Source organism: Camarhynchus parvulus, chromosome 1 (assembly GCF_901933205.1).
Source record: "Camarhynchus parvulus chromosome 1, STF_HiC, whole genome shotgun sequence".
In the NCBI taxonomy this organism is placed as follows: Eukaryota; Metazoa; Chordata; class Aves; order Passeriformes; family Thraupidae; genus Camarhynchus; species Camarhynchus parvulus.
The window spans coordinates 8,000,684-8,015,922 of NC_044571.1; the positions used below are offsets into that span (position 1 = coordinate 8,000,684).

The 15,239-nt window shown below is 39.0% G+C and overlaps 1 protein-coding gene across 2 annotated transcripts in view; it reads left to right on the top strand.

The window, feature by feature from the left end:
• Positions 1 to 15,239, top strand: part of MED14 (mediator complex subunit 14) — a 34,372-nt gene that overhangs the window by 6,667 nt on the left and 12,466 nt on the right. For both annotated transcript variants that reach the window (XM_030951985.1, XM_030951992.1), the window contains exons 5-19: positions 417 to 546; positions 2,237 to 2,365; positions 2,739 to 2,846; positions 3,693 to 3,825; positions 4,352 to 4,502; positions 6,981 to 7,092; positions 7,709 to 7,834; positions 8,622 to 8,700; positions 10,261 to 10,420; positions 10,803 to 10,997; positions 11,539 to 11,673; positions 12,088 to 12,164; positions 13,671 to 13,831; positions 14,104 to 14,250; positions 14,342 to 14,433. In XM_030951985.1, the coding sequence (XP_030807845.1) occupies positions 417 to 546; positions 2,237 to 2,365; positions 2,739 to 2,846; positions 3,693 to 3,825; positions 4,352 to 4,502; positions 6,981 to 7,092; positions 7,709 to 7,834; positions 8,622 to 8,700; positions 10,261 to 10,420; positions 10,803 to 10,997; positions 11,539 to 11,673; positions 12,088 to 12,164; positions 13,671 to 13,831; positions 14,104 to 14,250; positions 14,342 to 14,433 (1,935 nt within the window). The remainder of the gene's footprint in view (positions 1 to 416; positions 547 to 2,236; positions 2,366 to 2,738; positions 2,847 to 3,692; positions 3,826 to 4,351; positions 4,503 to 6,980; positions 7,093 to 7,708; positions 7,835 to 8,621; positions 8,701 to 10,260; positions 10,421 to 10,802; positions 10,998 to 11,538; positions 11,674 to 12,087; positions 12,165 to 13,670; positions 13,832 to 14,103; positions 14,251 to 14,341; positions 14,434 to 15,239) is intronic.

Below are 15,239 nucleotides of genomic sequence, written 5' to 3' on the forward strand. Positions count from 1 at the left end.
AACTGCCCTGTCTGGGGGGTGTGGGAATCCCCTGCATGGTATCAAATGCACAGTAATCAAACTAATTGTCCATGTGCAGATGGAGCTGTAGCTCAAGACAGGCCTAGTGCCAAGTCTCTGCAGTGTCAGTTTCTCATGCAGAACACTTCCTGTTTGAACAAGTTATGCTTTCCCAGTAAAGCGTTCCCTCCATTTATTTAGTTCCGCCAAATTTTGTGATTTTATTCAGTGGTCAGTCTTGGGTAAAATGTAATCAGCTAGAAAACAAATCTGCATGTAAGATACAAGCTTCACTAGGCAATGGCCTGTAGTATTTCTATTTTCAGACTTCTGGTTTGGCTGGTTTTCACAATTGCTGCTATGAATCTGTTATACGTGTTTGAGGTACATAGACTTGCTTGTGTTTATTGTAACAGGATAAAATAATCCCTCCTGACCCAATAACAAAGAGTGAGAAGCAAACCACACTTCATCAGCTAAACCAGATCCTTCGCCATCGACTTGTGACTACAGATCTCCCTCCACAGCTGGCAAATCTTACAGTAGGTAAGAACTGCAATTATTTTTTGAAGGATACATTATTGCAGGCTGATATAAAACTGCTGTTTTAACGCTAAAGCAAAGCTAAATGATAGCTTAGTTGAGACCATTAAGGATGCTTCATCTATTAATACTGGGATCCTGTCTCTGTATGTAATCAAAACGTGTTTTTTTCCCCCTGTTTGAAAAATGGGAGCACTAATAAAATTGCTGAAATATTATTTGTTTTCAGGGAGAAATCCTGTGCAGGTAATGCCAAAAGTTTTAGACATTGTCTTGCTCTTTCAGTAAATGTTTTGTGAAAGTCTTTGGGCTACTTCATCTTAATTTAATTTTATAATTAGTTAAACTGTTAGGTCTTTCCGCAGAAACTCTTTGAACTTGAGTTTAAACAAGTCACTCAGTGTTGCTTTTTTAAGCTGTTTTGATACTCATGTTCAGGCACAGAATTTATTCATATTTATGCACGCCTTTTGTTCAGTGGCTCACCACAGTGCAGAGCTCTCAAACTGTTTTGAGATCTGTTTTCATTCAGCCCAAACATTAAGACAACCTTTTGTATGGGAAGAATGGCAATAAACTAGACTAGTTTATTGCAGATTCACAGAGAACAGGGTGGGAATGGACCTAGTCCATGCTTTTAACCAAGACAAGGTTAGACATTTGTAAATCATTCCCCACAGACCCAGATCAAAGGTGTTCCTGAAGAACCTTAGTGCTAGTTTTCTTTAGTCCCTGTGTGAGTGCTTGCAGTATCAGTATTAGACGTATTTTTGTCTGATGGAAGTATATATGAATAATATGTCTGAGCTCTTAAGAGTTTTCAGTTAGCTAAACATCTCAATGGCTATTATTTTCTGGTTTAGAGTGTGGTTTGTTTTAAGAGCATGTCTGGGGTGCCCTTGAAAATGAAATTTCCTGAGTTAAATGGTTAAATGTTTTGCAGGAATATTGCTAAATGTCTTTAATTGTAAAGGTATATAACGTAGTTTGTTAAATGATTGGGAAGGTTGACCTGCATGTCAGAGTAAAGACCTGTACTTACTTGTTTGCTCTGCCTCTCATTCTTTTTATGACCTTGCTTGCATAGTTTTAAAGTCCTTGCTCCCAATTTGTGAAACAGATAGCAGTGTTCACAGGTGTGAGGATGCACATGTCAATTAGATAAATAATGTGCATAAACTTTTCTTGTTGTGTATATAAATTCTGCAAAAGATTATCTTCCTCACATGAAAATGGATTTAAAATATTCTAATATTAAATGAATGCTTTGCAGTGAGATGTGTTTTCAGGGCTGGATTTCAGCCTGGGCTGAGATCCATGTTCTGAATGTCATTTGAGTATTGCTGAAAGCATTCATTGTTGATAGTAGCAAAGAATAGGAATATTTCAGCCAGATGTTTTGTTTGTCAGGCTGGTAGTCAGCTCAGTGTTACTCTGTATTACAGAAGCACAAGTGTTAACAAGTTATCAGATTTAACAAGTTAACTTCAGGACAGTTTGTACATCTCTCTATGCTGCTTATTGACATTGGGTCTGTTGCAGACTGTAAAATGTTCACAGTTGCACAGAAACATAAGCAACAGAGCAGAAATTATAGGGAAGTAATCCATTATGAGTGCCAGGAGCTACCACACTGTTATTTTTTAGGCATCTTAGGAGGCTGAGTGAAATAAAACATTCTTGTCTTCCTTAGCCAATGGCCGTGTGAAGTTCCGAGTTGAGGGTGAATTTGAGGCCACCTTGACAGTGATGGGTGATGACCCTGACATCCCCTGGCGCCTTCTCAAGCTGGAAATTTTGGTTGAAGACAAGGAAACTGGTGGTAAAGGAAAAAAAAAATCAAACCTTTACACTTTGTTTTTAACATGATATTAATATCTGACACTGTGTAAGTCTTGTTTATGCTGGGTTTTCTGCATATCACCACTTAAGAGAATGAAGTTATATGTACTTGTCCTGTTTTGACCTTGCTTTATAGGCTTTTAATACCTTAACAAAGCTATACAGTGACAGTGTAGTAAAATGACTGACCTTTCCAGAGTAAACCAAGAATTTTCTTGTTTTGTTGTAATACCTGATATGGAAATTTCTTGGTACAGTTGTATATTTTTTATTTTTAATTTATCAATTTTCTGAATTATTTTACATACCTATTTTCCTGATGGTTAATGTGACTTAATTTTCATTTGCTAAAGATGGTCGAGCCTTGGTTCACAGCATGCAGATCAACTTCATCCATCAGCTGGTCCAGTCCAGGCTGTTTGCTGATGAGAAGCCCCTCCAGGACATGTACAACTGCCTACGTATCCTTCTGAAAGGGGCTTCTGAATCAGGGGTCTGGTGCAGCCTTGCTGCAAGTCAGGAAAGATGGATTCCCTGCTAAGCTTGGGGGAAATGTCTGAACATGAAGTTATGGTGGCCTTGAAGTAAAGGATGGCCTTGGAAGCAGTAATTCTCAGGTGCAGGTCAAATTTAGTTCTACACACTAAATCAGCAAAGGTGAAGGTGAGGTATTCAAGGCAGCAGGTTGTGTGGTAAGTCAGTGCAGCAGCAGCAGGTAATTTTGGAGATGAAATACAGAGCTGACTTGGAAGTTCTGGGAGCTGGCAGTTCTTGCTACCAAGAACAGCAGTCAAGTGCAGTTGATGAGGGTGTGTTAACTCTATTGTATCTGTGTGAATAATGAGAGGAGATACAGGATGTGCAGTGATTTTCCACTTGGAAAGAGCAGATTGCTTGACAATGTGAAATGGATTTCAGTGAAAGTCTGTCTGCAAAAAGAGTCATGTTTTTTTAGGGTGACCATGGGAGATGGGGTTAGTGGTAACTATAGGGTGAGTAGAATTTCTTTGTTAGTAATCATTTCAGTAAAAGATTATGACAACCAGGAATCTGTAAAATTGGGCTGTGACTCTCTTGTCTATCAACCTGTGCTAGGTTAGAGTTTAGAAAAACACAAAAATAAACCCCTTTGAGAAATACTTGGTGCTGTTTATATGTCTTTATCTCTGGATTAGTACATTAGTGTGTTTTCAGACAGCATCTTATGTGACTTGGATGATAAAAGGGTTAATGCAGTATAGAGAAACAGATTTGTGTAGTACACAGGCTTCCTGGACATTTTATATTTCCTTAGCTCCATGCATTAGACTCCTTCTGCCTGGCTCTTCAGCTGGAAGTCCTGCATTCCCAAACACTAATGCTGATCCGAGAGCGCTGGGGTGACCTTGTGCAAGTGGAGCGGTACCATGCAGGGAAATGTCTCTCACTCTCTGTTTGGAAGTAAGTTCATTTCAAAAGGACTGTTAACAAACAATAAATGAAATAACAGGAGGGATTGTATTTACCAAGCTTGAGCCATAATTTTCAGAATTGTACTTTCTTTTTGATGTGAGACTCCTAAATTCTTGTAATGAAGTACTTACCTGTGTTACATGATTTGGAAATTAATGTACAGAAGAGCAGTGGATGCAGTTATAAATGAGTTGGTATTTACACAGATATCTAAAAATTTATTAGATCTCTGTCAGACTTCTACTGCTTGACTTGCAGTAGATAAAATTTTAAAAAGCAATCTGAGTACATTTCTGATTGTGTTAATTTTGCAGTCATTTGCAGTTTCTAAAATTCTTCATGTAGTTACAGTTTACCAACAGTTCTGCTTTAAAATGTCATCTGAAACAAATGCCTTTTTCAGTTCAGCTGGCATAATGTTGTTTTTAACCAAAGCACACAGAAGGTTTAGCTACTGAAAAATATATTTTCTGTACTTCCAGTTGCATGGTTTAATTATTCTATTTATTTTAAGTCAACAGGTACTTGGCAGGAAAACAGGGACTGCCTCTGTCCATAAGGTCACTATAAAAATTGATGAAACTGATGTCTCAAAACCCTTACAAATATCCCATGAGCCTCCACTGCCAGCCTGTGATTCCAAACTGATGGAAAGAGCTATGAAGGTAAAGGTTTGCTTTCCAGGAGGCATCTAATATTGTGAATCAAAAACTCAAGTGCTTTACACTGTCAGTTTGTTCAACTTTGATTCCATTTAAGGAGCTGTTTCTAAGATTTCTAGTAAGCAGTTACTGTAGGTTGTGTAATGTTTGTGTGAGGACCTCAAATTGTTACAAATTATTGGCCTTGACTTAATCTTAAAATTGCACCTACTTCACAGTGCATTGTACCACTTGTGAGAGGGAATGCTGAGGCTGGGGGGAAACAGCAGCAACATATCAGTTGTTATTAGGGTTTGGCTTGAAATGCTTTATGGAGACACAGTTCTTCCCTTTCCTGTCTTGGAGCTCCTCTGAAAATCAGCTTCCCCTTATCACTGGAGTTGGCTACCTAGCAGTGCTATTCACTTTAGAAAATCTTACATTATGATTTGGAAATCTTGTGCTGAAGAGCTCATGTGGTTTTTTGTTACAAGTGTTTGGTGAAACTTAGTTTTACATTATCACTACCCAGATTATATCATGTGGCTTATCTGAATGTTCAAATTCCTGTATTTTAAAGGTGGGATTGTTGCAATGATCCAAAATGAGTAACTGCAGTCAACTTCCTACTTGCATCATGCTTCACTGGGGATAATTCTAGATGTCGGTTAAAGATAGTTAAGAAAAACTGCATTCTGGGTATTATAATAAATCCTCTGTAAGTCCCTCAGCAAATGTGGCTGAGATATATCAGGATGTCTGTCTGTCATTATTTCTTTCAGTGTTTGGGTTTAGGAGAGTTAGTAAACTGGAGTGGATGATGTAGTCTTCACACTTCCAGTACAGTTTTTCCACAGGGAAGAGCTCCCCAGCTCAGATCTTTCATCTGTCTCTACCTGCTGATGGTATCCTCCCCCTCCTGTACATACTTTGTGTTTCAGCCTCTTGGCCCATCATGTTACCAGTGCTGACAGACAAGTCTGTATGGGGAATGTCAAGAACTACCAAGGTTTCAGCTACAGAGGAATGTGGGAAACCTAGTGAAGCATGGTAGCCTTCTACTCTCCTTCTAGAGTAGGAATTCTACTGTTAGTATAGTAAATATATACTACATTTACTAATTTAGCTACTAAATATAGAGTTGATTTAGGGAAGGTGCTGTATTTATGTGTAAATCTAAGAACATACTCTTTATTTTCAGCATCTGCTGAAGATCCCCTGCAGCTGACACAATCTTAGCTCACTGAATCAAGTCTGCAGGCTGTAAATTGAGATACGAGGCCACTGTAAATTTGAGATGTATCAAAGTTAATGTTGTCCCCCTTTATGAGGACTTGCTAAGAAAAATTATCAGCTGTGGTAAATACAGTGCTGTTGAAGTGTTTGAGTAATGATCTCAGCTGTAATGACGTAGATGGCACACTGGGTTTCTGTTTGTTTAAGATACTGTATAAAACAGTGGCACAAACAAACATGTTTATCTGGGCAGGTTCTGCATTAACCTACTGAAAATTGGATGGAGCTGTAGAACATGTAGTCACTTAGTGGGGAAGATTTAACCCATTGCAGCTGCTGAGGTGGAATGCTGTAGTGGATAAAGACATGATTTTTAAGGCCTTGGCTTGGAAAGCTTGTCTTTAGGGGAAGGTCATTCTGGTATGGAAAAGCTTGCACCAGATATAGTATAATTCTCTTCTGCATTTATCTCCTAGGCTAGAATAAAATTTGAGTTTAATTCAGCTTGAACAACTTTCAAAGCAACGTGAGGTTACCTAAAAAAAAGGTTTTGCTGTAATCTGGAGCTTTGCTTATGCAAAATATGTGAATAATGTGACTGGAATGTGAACAAATGTGATTGCAAATGCTTTAATTTAGATTGTACAAGTAAGCTACAGTGAATATAAGTGGTGCCATGCCAGTGGTGGTCAACACTGGCAGTGCAACAGAATGTAGATGCAAGCCCCTAGATACTTCTGTGTTCAGTAGGATTGGACATACTCAGTGTCTGTCACTGCACTGTTACCCTGTTAAACTTGTTGGATTTCATGTTACAGCTGCATGTGTGTTTGTGTAGAGGCAACCATAGCCTAATGAAGTGTTGCTTTGGGGTGTTTTGTGGTTGGAGTCTTTTTTCTTTAGCTTAAGCTAGTTACCAATGGCTGAGAAAAAAAGCTAAGCTGAAAGTGGACCAACCTTGAACCAGAACAAGTAGGTCTGCACAGGGAGTGGCAACAGCATAATTTGTGAACTGTCTTTTACACCTTCTTCTAATCTTAGCTCAAAACTCCTCCCACTGCCTGCTGCACAGACAGAACCGCAGGGTACCTTATTGTATTTTATAGTGCTCCAGATATTCGAGTTAATAGTTAATGTGGCTTACCACAGTACTAAGCAAATTATTTCTGAAGTGATTGTTTCATTAAGTACCTTTGTTCCTGTGTGCTAAAGCAGAAACTCTACACATCAAATACGAGCTTACTCAAGTATTTTTCTTTTTTACAGATTGACCACCTGTCAATAGAAAAACTCCTAATAGACAGTGTCCATGCAAGATCTCATCAAAAACTCCAGGAGCTGAAAGCCATTCTTAAGAGCTACAATGTTAATGACAATTGTATGTGTTTTCTTATGAAGTTTTTCTAGTTCATTTCCAGTTGTGTCTAGGGATGGTTTCCTTTTCTCTTGATGTTTCTTGTTTTCATTAATTTAAATTTTAAAAAATCAAGGGAAATGTGTTCAAAATTAACAAAACTTAGCTTTGAATTATTCTGCATTGGTAATTGTAAAATAGCCATACATCTAAATGCAGTATAATAAATGAAGCTGGTAGAATATTGTAGTCTGGCTTGAAGGGTTAGAATTTGCCTTCTGTAAAAGTTATTTGTGTTCAGAATTGAAAGCAAATCTTTCGCTGTTTTGAACTAGTTTTGGATGAGACTTTCCTTAAACTGCTGTTGAAACTTCTGGGATTTAGATTGATAATTGTGAAGCAGTGAGTTAAAAGATATTCAAGGATTAGTAATCTTCAAATTTGGTCTGCCTTTCCTCATTGGTTTGTCACTGTTTTCATAGGGAAATTCTTATACTCAGATTCCTCTCTATGTCAACACTATAATAATGTGCAAGTAAAGTTTGTTTCTCTAAAAACATACAGGGTTTTTGATTATAATTGGCTAAGTTTTAATATAAGCTTGAATTTTGAGTGAAATTATTAACACCTTTGTTTTTAGCGTTCATTGAGACGGCTCTCCCAACTCTTGTAATTCCAATTTTGGAACCATGTGGTAGATCAGAGTGCCTGCATGTATTTGTTGATCTCCACTCTGGAATGTTCCAGCTGATGCTGTATGGTGTTGGTAAGTAGGCACAAAACCAGGAGGTATTTCATATCTTGCAAGAATCCTGCACTAATTTTGTGGGAGCAGTTCTGTCAGATCTGCAAAGTTTTGTGAGCAAATGAACCTCACACTTGGGTCAAAATCTAGGTATTGGAATTTGAGGAATAGAAAAGAGGATCTTAGTGCTTAAGTGTCACAGTTCAGTTAAGATTACTTTAAGAGGACAACAGAGTAATTATTGTTGGGGGTCAATGCAGTTCATATTCTTTATGACTCATGATTCCTGGCTTGTGCTGTTAATGGATGGGGTCATTGCATGTGGACCTGAGTGAGAATTGTATGATGTGACCTTATACACCTTGAGTTACTTCTGTTCAAGTCTTAGCTTCAGGTTTCACATTGCTTAAGAAAAGAAAGGAAGTTCTTTTAGTTTATTTGGTTAATAATATCCTGCCGTGGTCTTATAAGCATTCTGGATCATCTGTTGGCCCAAGGGACAACAACTACAAGTTGCACCAGAAGTTTCATCTCAATATGAGAAAGCAATTCTTTACAGAGAAATCAGACAACCCCCTGAGAGTTTTGGTGGAGTCTATATCACTGGGAGATGTTCAAGGTGCAATTAGATCATCTCATGTCTGTTCCCCTTCCCACAAAGGTTTGGACCAGAAGGTCCCCTTTGAAGCCCAAACCTGGGCTGTTATATGATTATGAGATCAGTTAGATGAGACACTTTCAGTGAAAGTTTGAAGTTTTGTTTGAAGGACTGATGCTAAGACCATTCTCCCACCTGATGTTCTTGCAGATCAGCTGACGCTTGATGACATAGAGAAGTCTGTTAATGATGATATGAAGCGAATCATTCCTTGGCTTCAGCAGCTCAAGTGAGTGACTTGTACAATTCACTTTGTTTGCATGGAATGAATCACCACGTTTGTATTCTGGATGAGGACATTTGCATGGCTTTGTGTTGTGCCACACTAGGGGTTATACTTTCTCACTATTGTAAGCAACCTTGAGTATTTGTCATCTCTTCTAAGCAGTGAAGGAAAGTCTGGTTTTATTTGGAATTGATTCAATGGCCCTGCTTTAATTTTCCCCCTTACAGGTAGCCTCATGCATTGCTATATGCACACTTTGCTTGAAGTTTTTTCACTTTGAAGTAGCAGACCACTTGCTTCCTGAGAATCTCTTTTTCTGTTCATGTTCATCTTCTATGTCCTTTATTCCACTCTTTTTCTACAGCTGAACTCTGCTTGTTTCTCAACAAGAACGATCTCACAATACCTAGGAAAAACCAGGAAGTGGCTAGGATGATTTAAATAATACCTGTTTGTCTTCTTGCACTTCAACCCTTGCTGGTTTAAGTCTCTAATCTTCCTTCCTTAAAGCCATGAAATATAAGCACAAGATACATTTGGCTCCCATAAGAGGTTGTAGCAAATAATACAAACACAGTTTGCATCTGCATGAGAACTGAGTTCCACCTGCTCTGTCGTTTTGGAAATTCCCAGTGCTCTGAGTTAATTGCAGGGTGAAATCTCTATTTGAGGAATTCTGCTTCTAAAAGAAGCTTGATGATGCATGAAGCACTGGCACCCTGGAGAAACTAATCAACCTCCCTTTGTTATAAATAATGTAGTTGAGATAATGGCTTGGGTAGTGCTGCAGTTTCTGAGGAAGCTCAGCAGTCCACAGAATGTCTTTTAGGACAGCTGTATCTGACATGTATCTGTGACAATAAATGTGGTGTGTTGTGATGGAGAGGTGCTGAGCACCCCCAGTTTCCACTGCTGTTGTCAGTGGAAGTTTACTGAATACCAAGCCATGCATTTCTGAGCCTCTTTCAAGCCTAGCTGGTCTCCCTGGCCTTTCCACTATAGGCAAAATCTGTTAGAGTAGGACAAAGTTTAGTTCCAAACATGAGAATAAATTTGGTGACTTCATCTCCAAACTTATTCAGGTGAATGAGTTTGTTTATAACAGCTCAGACTGACATCCAGCTTCAGTGACTTTCTTTTACTGTATTGCTTAGCAGCATATGGGAGCAAAGATTTTCCTTTCTATACCAAAATGTAATTGAAGATTCTAGATTGTCAAATAACTTCAATCTGCATTTTTTAATGTTTTCCTTCTATGTTTTATAATGTTTGTAATTTCATATTGTAGTATGTGAAAATGTATTCAGCAAATTATTTCAGGGCTTTTCTTCTTGAACTAACAGCTGTCTGTTAAGCTGAAGACAAGATGTAAAGATAGTGATAAGAAAATATAAAGTAATGAAATTTTCTGTGTGATTTTTCTTTATTTAACTTGTGCTGCAGTGATAGATGTTGGCTTAGAATATGACTGACTCCTAATTTGACACTAATGCTCTAATACACTGCAGTGTATTAGAATCATAAAACCATCTCAGGGTACTAATACCTTTATTTCCATGCAAGGTTCTGGCTTGGACAGCAGCGCTGCAAACAGTCTATAAAACATCTGCCTACAGTGAGCAGTGAAACTCTTCAGCTAGCTAATTATGCCAGCCACCCAGTGGGAAACCTTTCCAAACACAAACTGTTCATCAAACTCACTCGCCTTCCCCAGTACTACATTGTAAGTAACTGAAAAGTGCTTCTGCCTTTTGCTCCCTGTCATGGATATCCCAGGCAGTCTGTTGTACTGTTAACTCTTAACATTAGCAACCAAGTGGTTGATGTAATGCTTAATTCCCTCCTCTCCCTCCCTTCTCCTGTGTGTTTGTTAAGCACTCAGGCTCACACAGAAGAAGGCAAATACAGATTTATTACTCAGCAACCTTCCCATTCTGTGTTTCCTGAAAGGTTTGGTCTTTCTTCTCTTCTTGGTTACCTTTCCTAGCCATAGTATTAATACATTGAAAAAACTAATGTCTGTTCTTTGAAAAGGAAATTATAGGGGCTGAATTAGACTTACTCTTAGCTTGAGAATCTTCTTGATTTGTTTTGTTTAAATACAGGTTGTAGAAATGTTTGATGTTCCTGGCAACCCCACAGAACTAGAGTACAAGTACCATTTTCTGTCTGTGAGCTATGCTGAAGGAGATGACAGCCCTGTCACTGCACTTTTACTACAGCAGTTCAAGCCAAACATTGAAGAGTTGGTACTGGACACAAAAAGTGGCAAACAAATGAAAAGTGGTGTCAAGCGCAAGGTACGTGTTCCAAAAGCCACTGGGGTGGTTACAGAGCATGAAAGCTCAACACAGGTTCTGAGCATCAATTCCAGCTTTAGTAGCCATGTTTCCAGTGTTTATATGACTGACATCTTACTTTGGACTGCTTCCCTAGGGAGATGCTGGGAAAGTGTTTTCTGACAGTTGTCCTTCAGTTCATGCCAGGCCTGCTCTGCTGCTCTTGGAGCCAAGGCAGAGCTCTGTGCAGAGGAGTGTGTATATATTGTAGAGTGCTGCTATCTCAGTGATACACTTTGGGCCATGTGTGGATTTTGAAGGACTTGCAGGGGCTGATAAGAGTTATTTCTTGGGGCCAGGCTGACATGGCTCAGTGATCTACAAGTACTGTTTTAAGGACAGGCTTTAACTGAATTGTTTCAGTCCTGAAGTGGATCCTTCCAGGAGCTTGTGCTCAGGGTATGATTCATTTAATGCTTAGAGGAATGAGGTTATTCTGTGACATCTCTTCAAAGTGTTTACTCCAAATATGAAAGTACATTGGTCTTTATTTTAATTCTAGTTATCTGGAGATCCATGTTCCATAGAACCCAAGAAACCAAAACGGTCGGGAGAAATGTGTGCCTTCAATAAAGTGCTAGCTCATATTGTAGCCATGTGTGATACAAATATGCCCTTTATAGGGCTTCGGATAGAGGTAGGTATTAAATTTTTTTTTCCTTCTTCCCCTCCCCTGCTCCTGATTCTGGTGTCTAGATGTGACTATTGTGGTCATGTGCTCACCCTGGAGTTCCCCTGCCAGCTGAGCCCGGGTGACTCAGTCTTCTGCACTGTGTTGCTTTAGTCTGACTTGTTAGAACTGCTTGTCTTAGTACTGCAAAAAGCTTGAAAAGTTGAGGGAAAAGGGAAAATGAGGATGAAAGATGCACTTGTGGTAAGGGTTGGGAAACAACTTTATACCAGATTTGCACAGTCTGTTTTTTGGCTTTCCAGTGCTTGAGGATGTGAAACATCTGTCACCCTCAGGGGGAAATAAAAAAGTCCTTGAAAATGTTGCAAGATTTTTGCTTGCCTTTTTGCTTGGAATAATATTTTTCTCGTTCACTCCTAGTTATCCAATATGGACATTCCTCACCAGGGAGTACAAGTAGAAGGAGATGGCTTCAGCCATGCAATACGTTTATTAAAGTAAGAGGGTATTCTCTGTGTTTCCTTTTATTACTGTACATACACTTGAGAGAAAAAAAAAGGCTTGTTTGGAGATAACAGTAAGAATATCAGGACAGGGACAGGATTTTTTGTTTGGGCTTTTTTTTCCTTTTATTTTTTTGGAGGGGTGTTAAAACTGTGTGTCTGGTACTTGCATGTGAAGCAGTGCTAGAGAAAGAGGAAAATTAGAGTAGACTAAGCCAACTACAATTTTTTCACTTCATTAGCCTAAACTGAGGGGCTCTGAAAACAGTTTGACAGTCCTCCATCCTTAAATCCAGGCAGTGCTAAGGAAGAAGTGGTGACGATTCATGATTCATGCAATTTTAGATCAGATCAGAGGCCTACATACTCCATATGGTATTTGACAATTATGTGAAACTGCAGAGGAAAATGCCAGGAATCCCAGAAAAGACAATTGCCTGGTAAAGAGGTTGTAGAGGAAATATCTGAGAATCATACAGTAGTTTAATAGGTTATTTAGGCCCAAGTGCAGGACTTTGCATTTGTTTTCATGGAACTTCATAAGATTCCTGTTAACTTGTTCCTCCAGCCATCTGTGATCTCTCTGAAGGGCATCCCTGACCTCCAGCATGTTAAGTGCTCCCTTCAGTTTGTCATCATCTGCAAATTACTATTCTTCTGTATCATGTAGGCTACTGAAATAGTTAAATTGAAATTCTTAATGGCAGGCCAATAGTATCTGCCTCTGTGTTAACCCTGAGGAATCCAGCCACAACCAGCCACTAACTGGATCTGCAACAAATAAAGTTTAAAGCAGAAAACCACAAACCCCAAAGACACCTCCTAGAGTAAAACCTTCATAATTCCTTTTCTGACATAAAGGCAGCAGTGTCCAAGTGCATCAGGCCCTACCTTTTTAACTTTGCATATGAGCAGAGAACTTGTGAACTGAAGTTAAGGGTAGAACATGAGATTTCTGGCTAGATCCTCAAGGAATTTGAAAAAGAGTTTGGCATGTTTTTACTTAAGCTTTATTTAGTCTGTCCCCTGAGCTCAATTCACACATTGGGATACGAATAAATTAGTGAGTACTAAGGGAACTGCCAGGGTGTTCATTGCATGTAGAGCAAGCTTGTTCTACAAGGCAAATGAATTCAGATTGCCACAGAACTTCGTTATTTTCATCTTTTTTGGCTTATTTCTCTGTATAAGAGCTTTATATTGGTGAGCTCAGTTCACCAGGAAATAAGATAATTCAGCAGATCCTTTAAAAGTCTGTAATTTGCAGATGTTGAATCCATATAAAAAGTGGTCTTAGCTCAGAGTGTTTTTATGACACACTTATTACAGTCCTTGAAGAGGAACAGGTTATCTCACTGGGCAGTTCAGCTGCCTCTGCTGTTGATTTGTTCATTCTTTCATGTCCAGACTTGGGAGTCCTTCAGGAAATATTAGAAGGTAGTGTTGTTACTTGTGGAACTGCACTGTGTCTGATGGAGATTTTGTTTTTGTCATGTATAGAATTCCTCCCTGTAAAGGTGTAAACGAGGAAACGCAGAAGGCTCTGGACCGATCTCTTCTTGATTGCACTTTCCGACTGCAAGGTAGAAATAATCGCACGTGGGTGGCCGAGCTGGTGTTTGCAAACTGCCCTCTGAACAGCACTTCATCCAGGGAACAAGGCAAGTTTCACTGAGGAACACTGGTAAATTTTGTTTCTTTGTAGTTTATGTTGTCTGGTCCAGTAGTTTTAGTGTCTTGGTGTAACTGGACAGCTGTCTGCTCCTAAGATTTCTAATAAACCGCAGTGTACCTTAATCAAAATTCTGACTGCTGAGTTGATGCATTTTTGTTATTTCAATGTGCTTCCTGGTCACTTGCCACTTTACAGTCTATAAACCACAGCTCAGGAACCACTGGGTTGCTCAGTATTTCCCATCTCCTCACACTGCAGGACCAACCCGCCATGTTTACCTGACGTATGAAAACCAGTTGTCTGAACCAGTTGGAGGTCGCAAGGTGGTCGAGATGTTCCTCAATGACTGGAGCAGTATTGCTCGGCTGTACGAGTGTGTCCTGGAGTTTGCACGGTCCTTACCAGGTGCAGAAATCACCTCCTTTTTGTCAAAGTGGTGGGCTCACAGATGACTGAGATTTTCTCAGTCTAACTCTCTTCCCTCCTCTCTTCACAGACATCCCCAACCACTTAAATGTTTTCTCAGAAGTTCGGATCTACAACTATCGAAAACTTATCCTTTGTTATGGAACTACCAAGGGGAGCTCAGTGAGTAACTCCTAAATAGACTTCAAATGTATGGTTGAAAATAGAATGGGTAGGCTTAGACTTCTCAGAATTTTGCTGCACAATTTTTCTTTGTAGTGAAATGAATATAGATTAACGTAGAAAAGACAGAGGGTGCCGCATTGCTGATTTGGTGGGTTGCTAGAAGTTCAGTATTTTTGAGAATTTCTGTTAGGTGCTTTGTATTGTGGGAAGGACAGTTGTGTGCTTCTGACTGATGAAAGCTGGTGTGGCAGCCTTTTTCTGAAAAACTTTGTGTAAGTGTTGTTACTGCTCACTGCTGTACTGGGATTTATGGATGGATATGTGTAAGCTGAATGCCAAATTCTGCCTTAAAAGAGAGGACTCTAACAAAGTTTTAAATATAGTGCTGTGCTTTTAATGAGGTGTTCATTGATTATTTTGTAGTAGTGCTGTTCTCTTGTTCAGAACTCTAGCTTCCTCTCTAGTACCTGAATTTATAACTTATTAATTACTTAAATAACTGAGTACTTGCTCACATCTTTGCATTAAATGCAAGGTAGAGGAGGAAGTAAGTGCACGTTTATTTCAGATTAAGAATATAGTTTCGTGTGCAACTGATGTGAAGTAGCTTGATACACTTGAAATTTGCTTCCTGGGACCTTTGTGTGTTCATTTGCTAAGCTGAATTTTTTAAGAGTATTTTTATATGCATTTTCGTGGGAAGTGTGTGTATATATATATATATATATGTATACATACATACATATGTATGTTATATGCATGTAAGTAGCCAGAGCAGCAGTGTGGACATTGCATTTGACTTC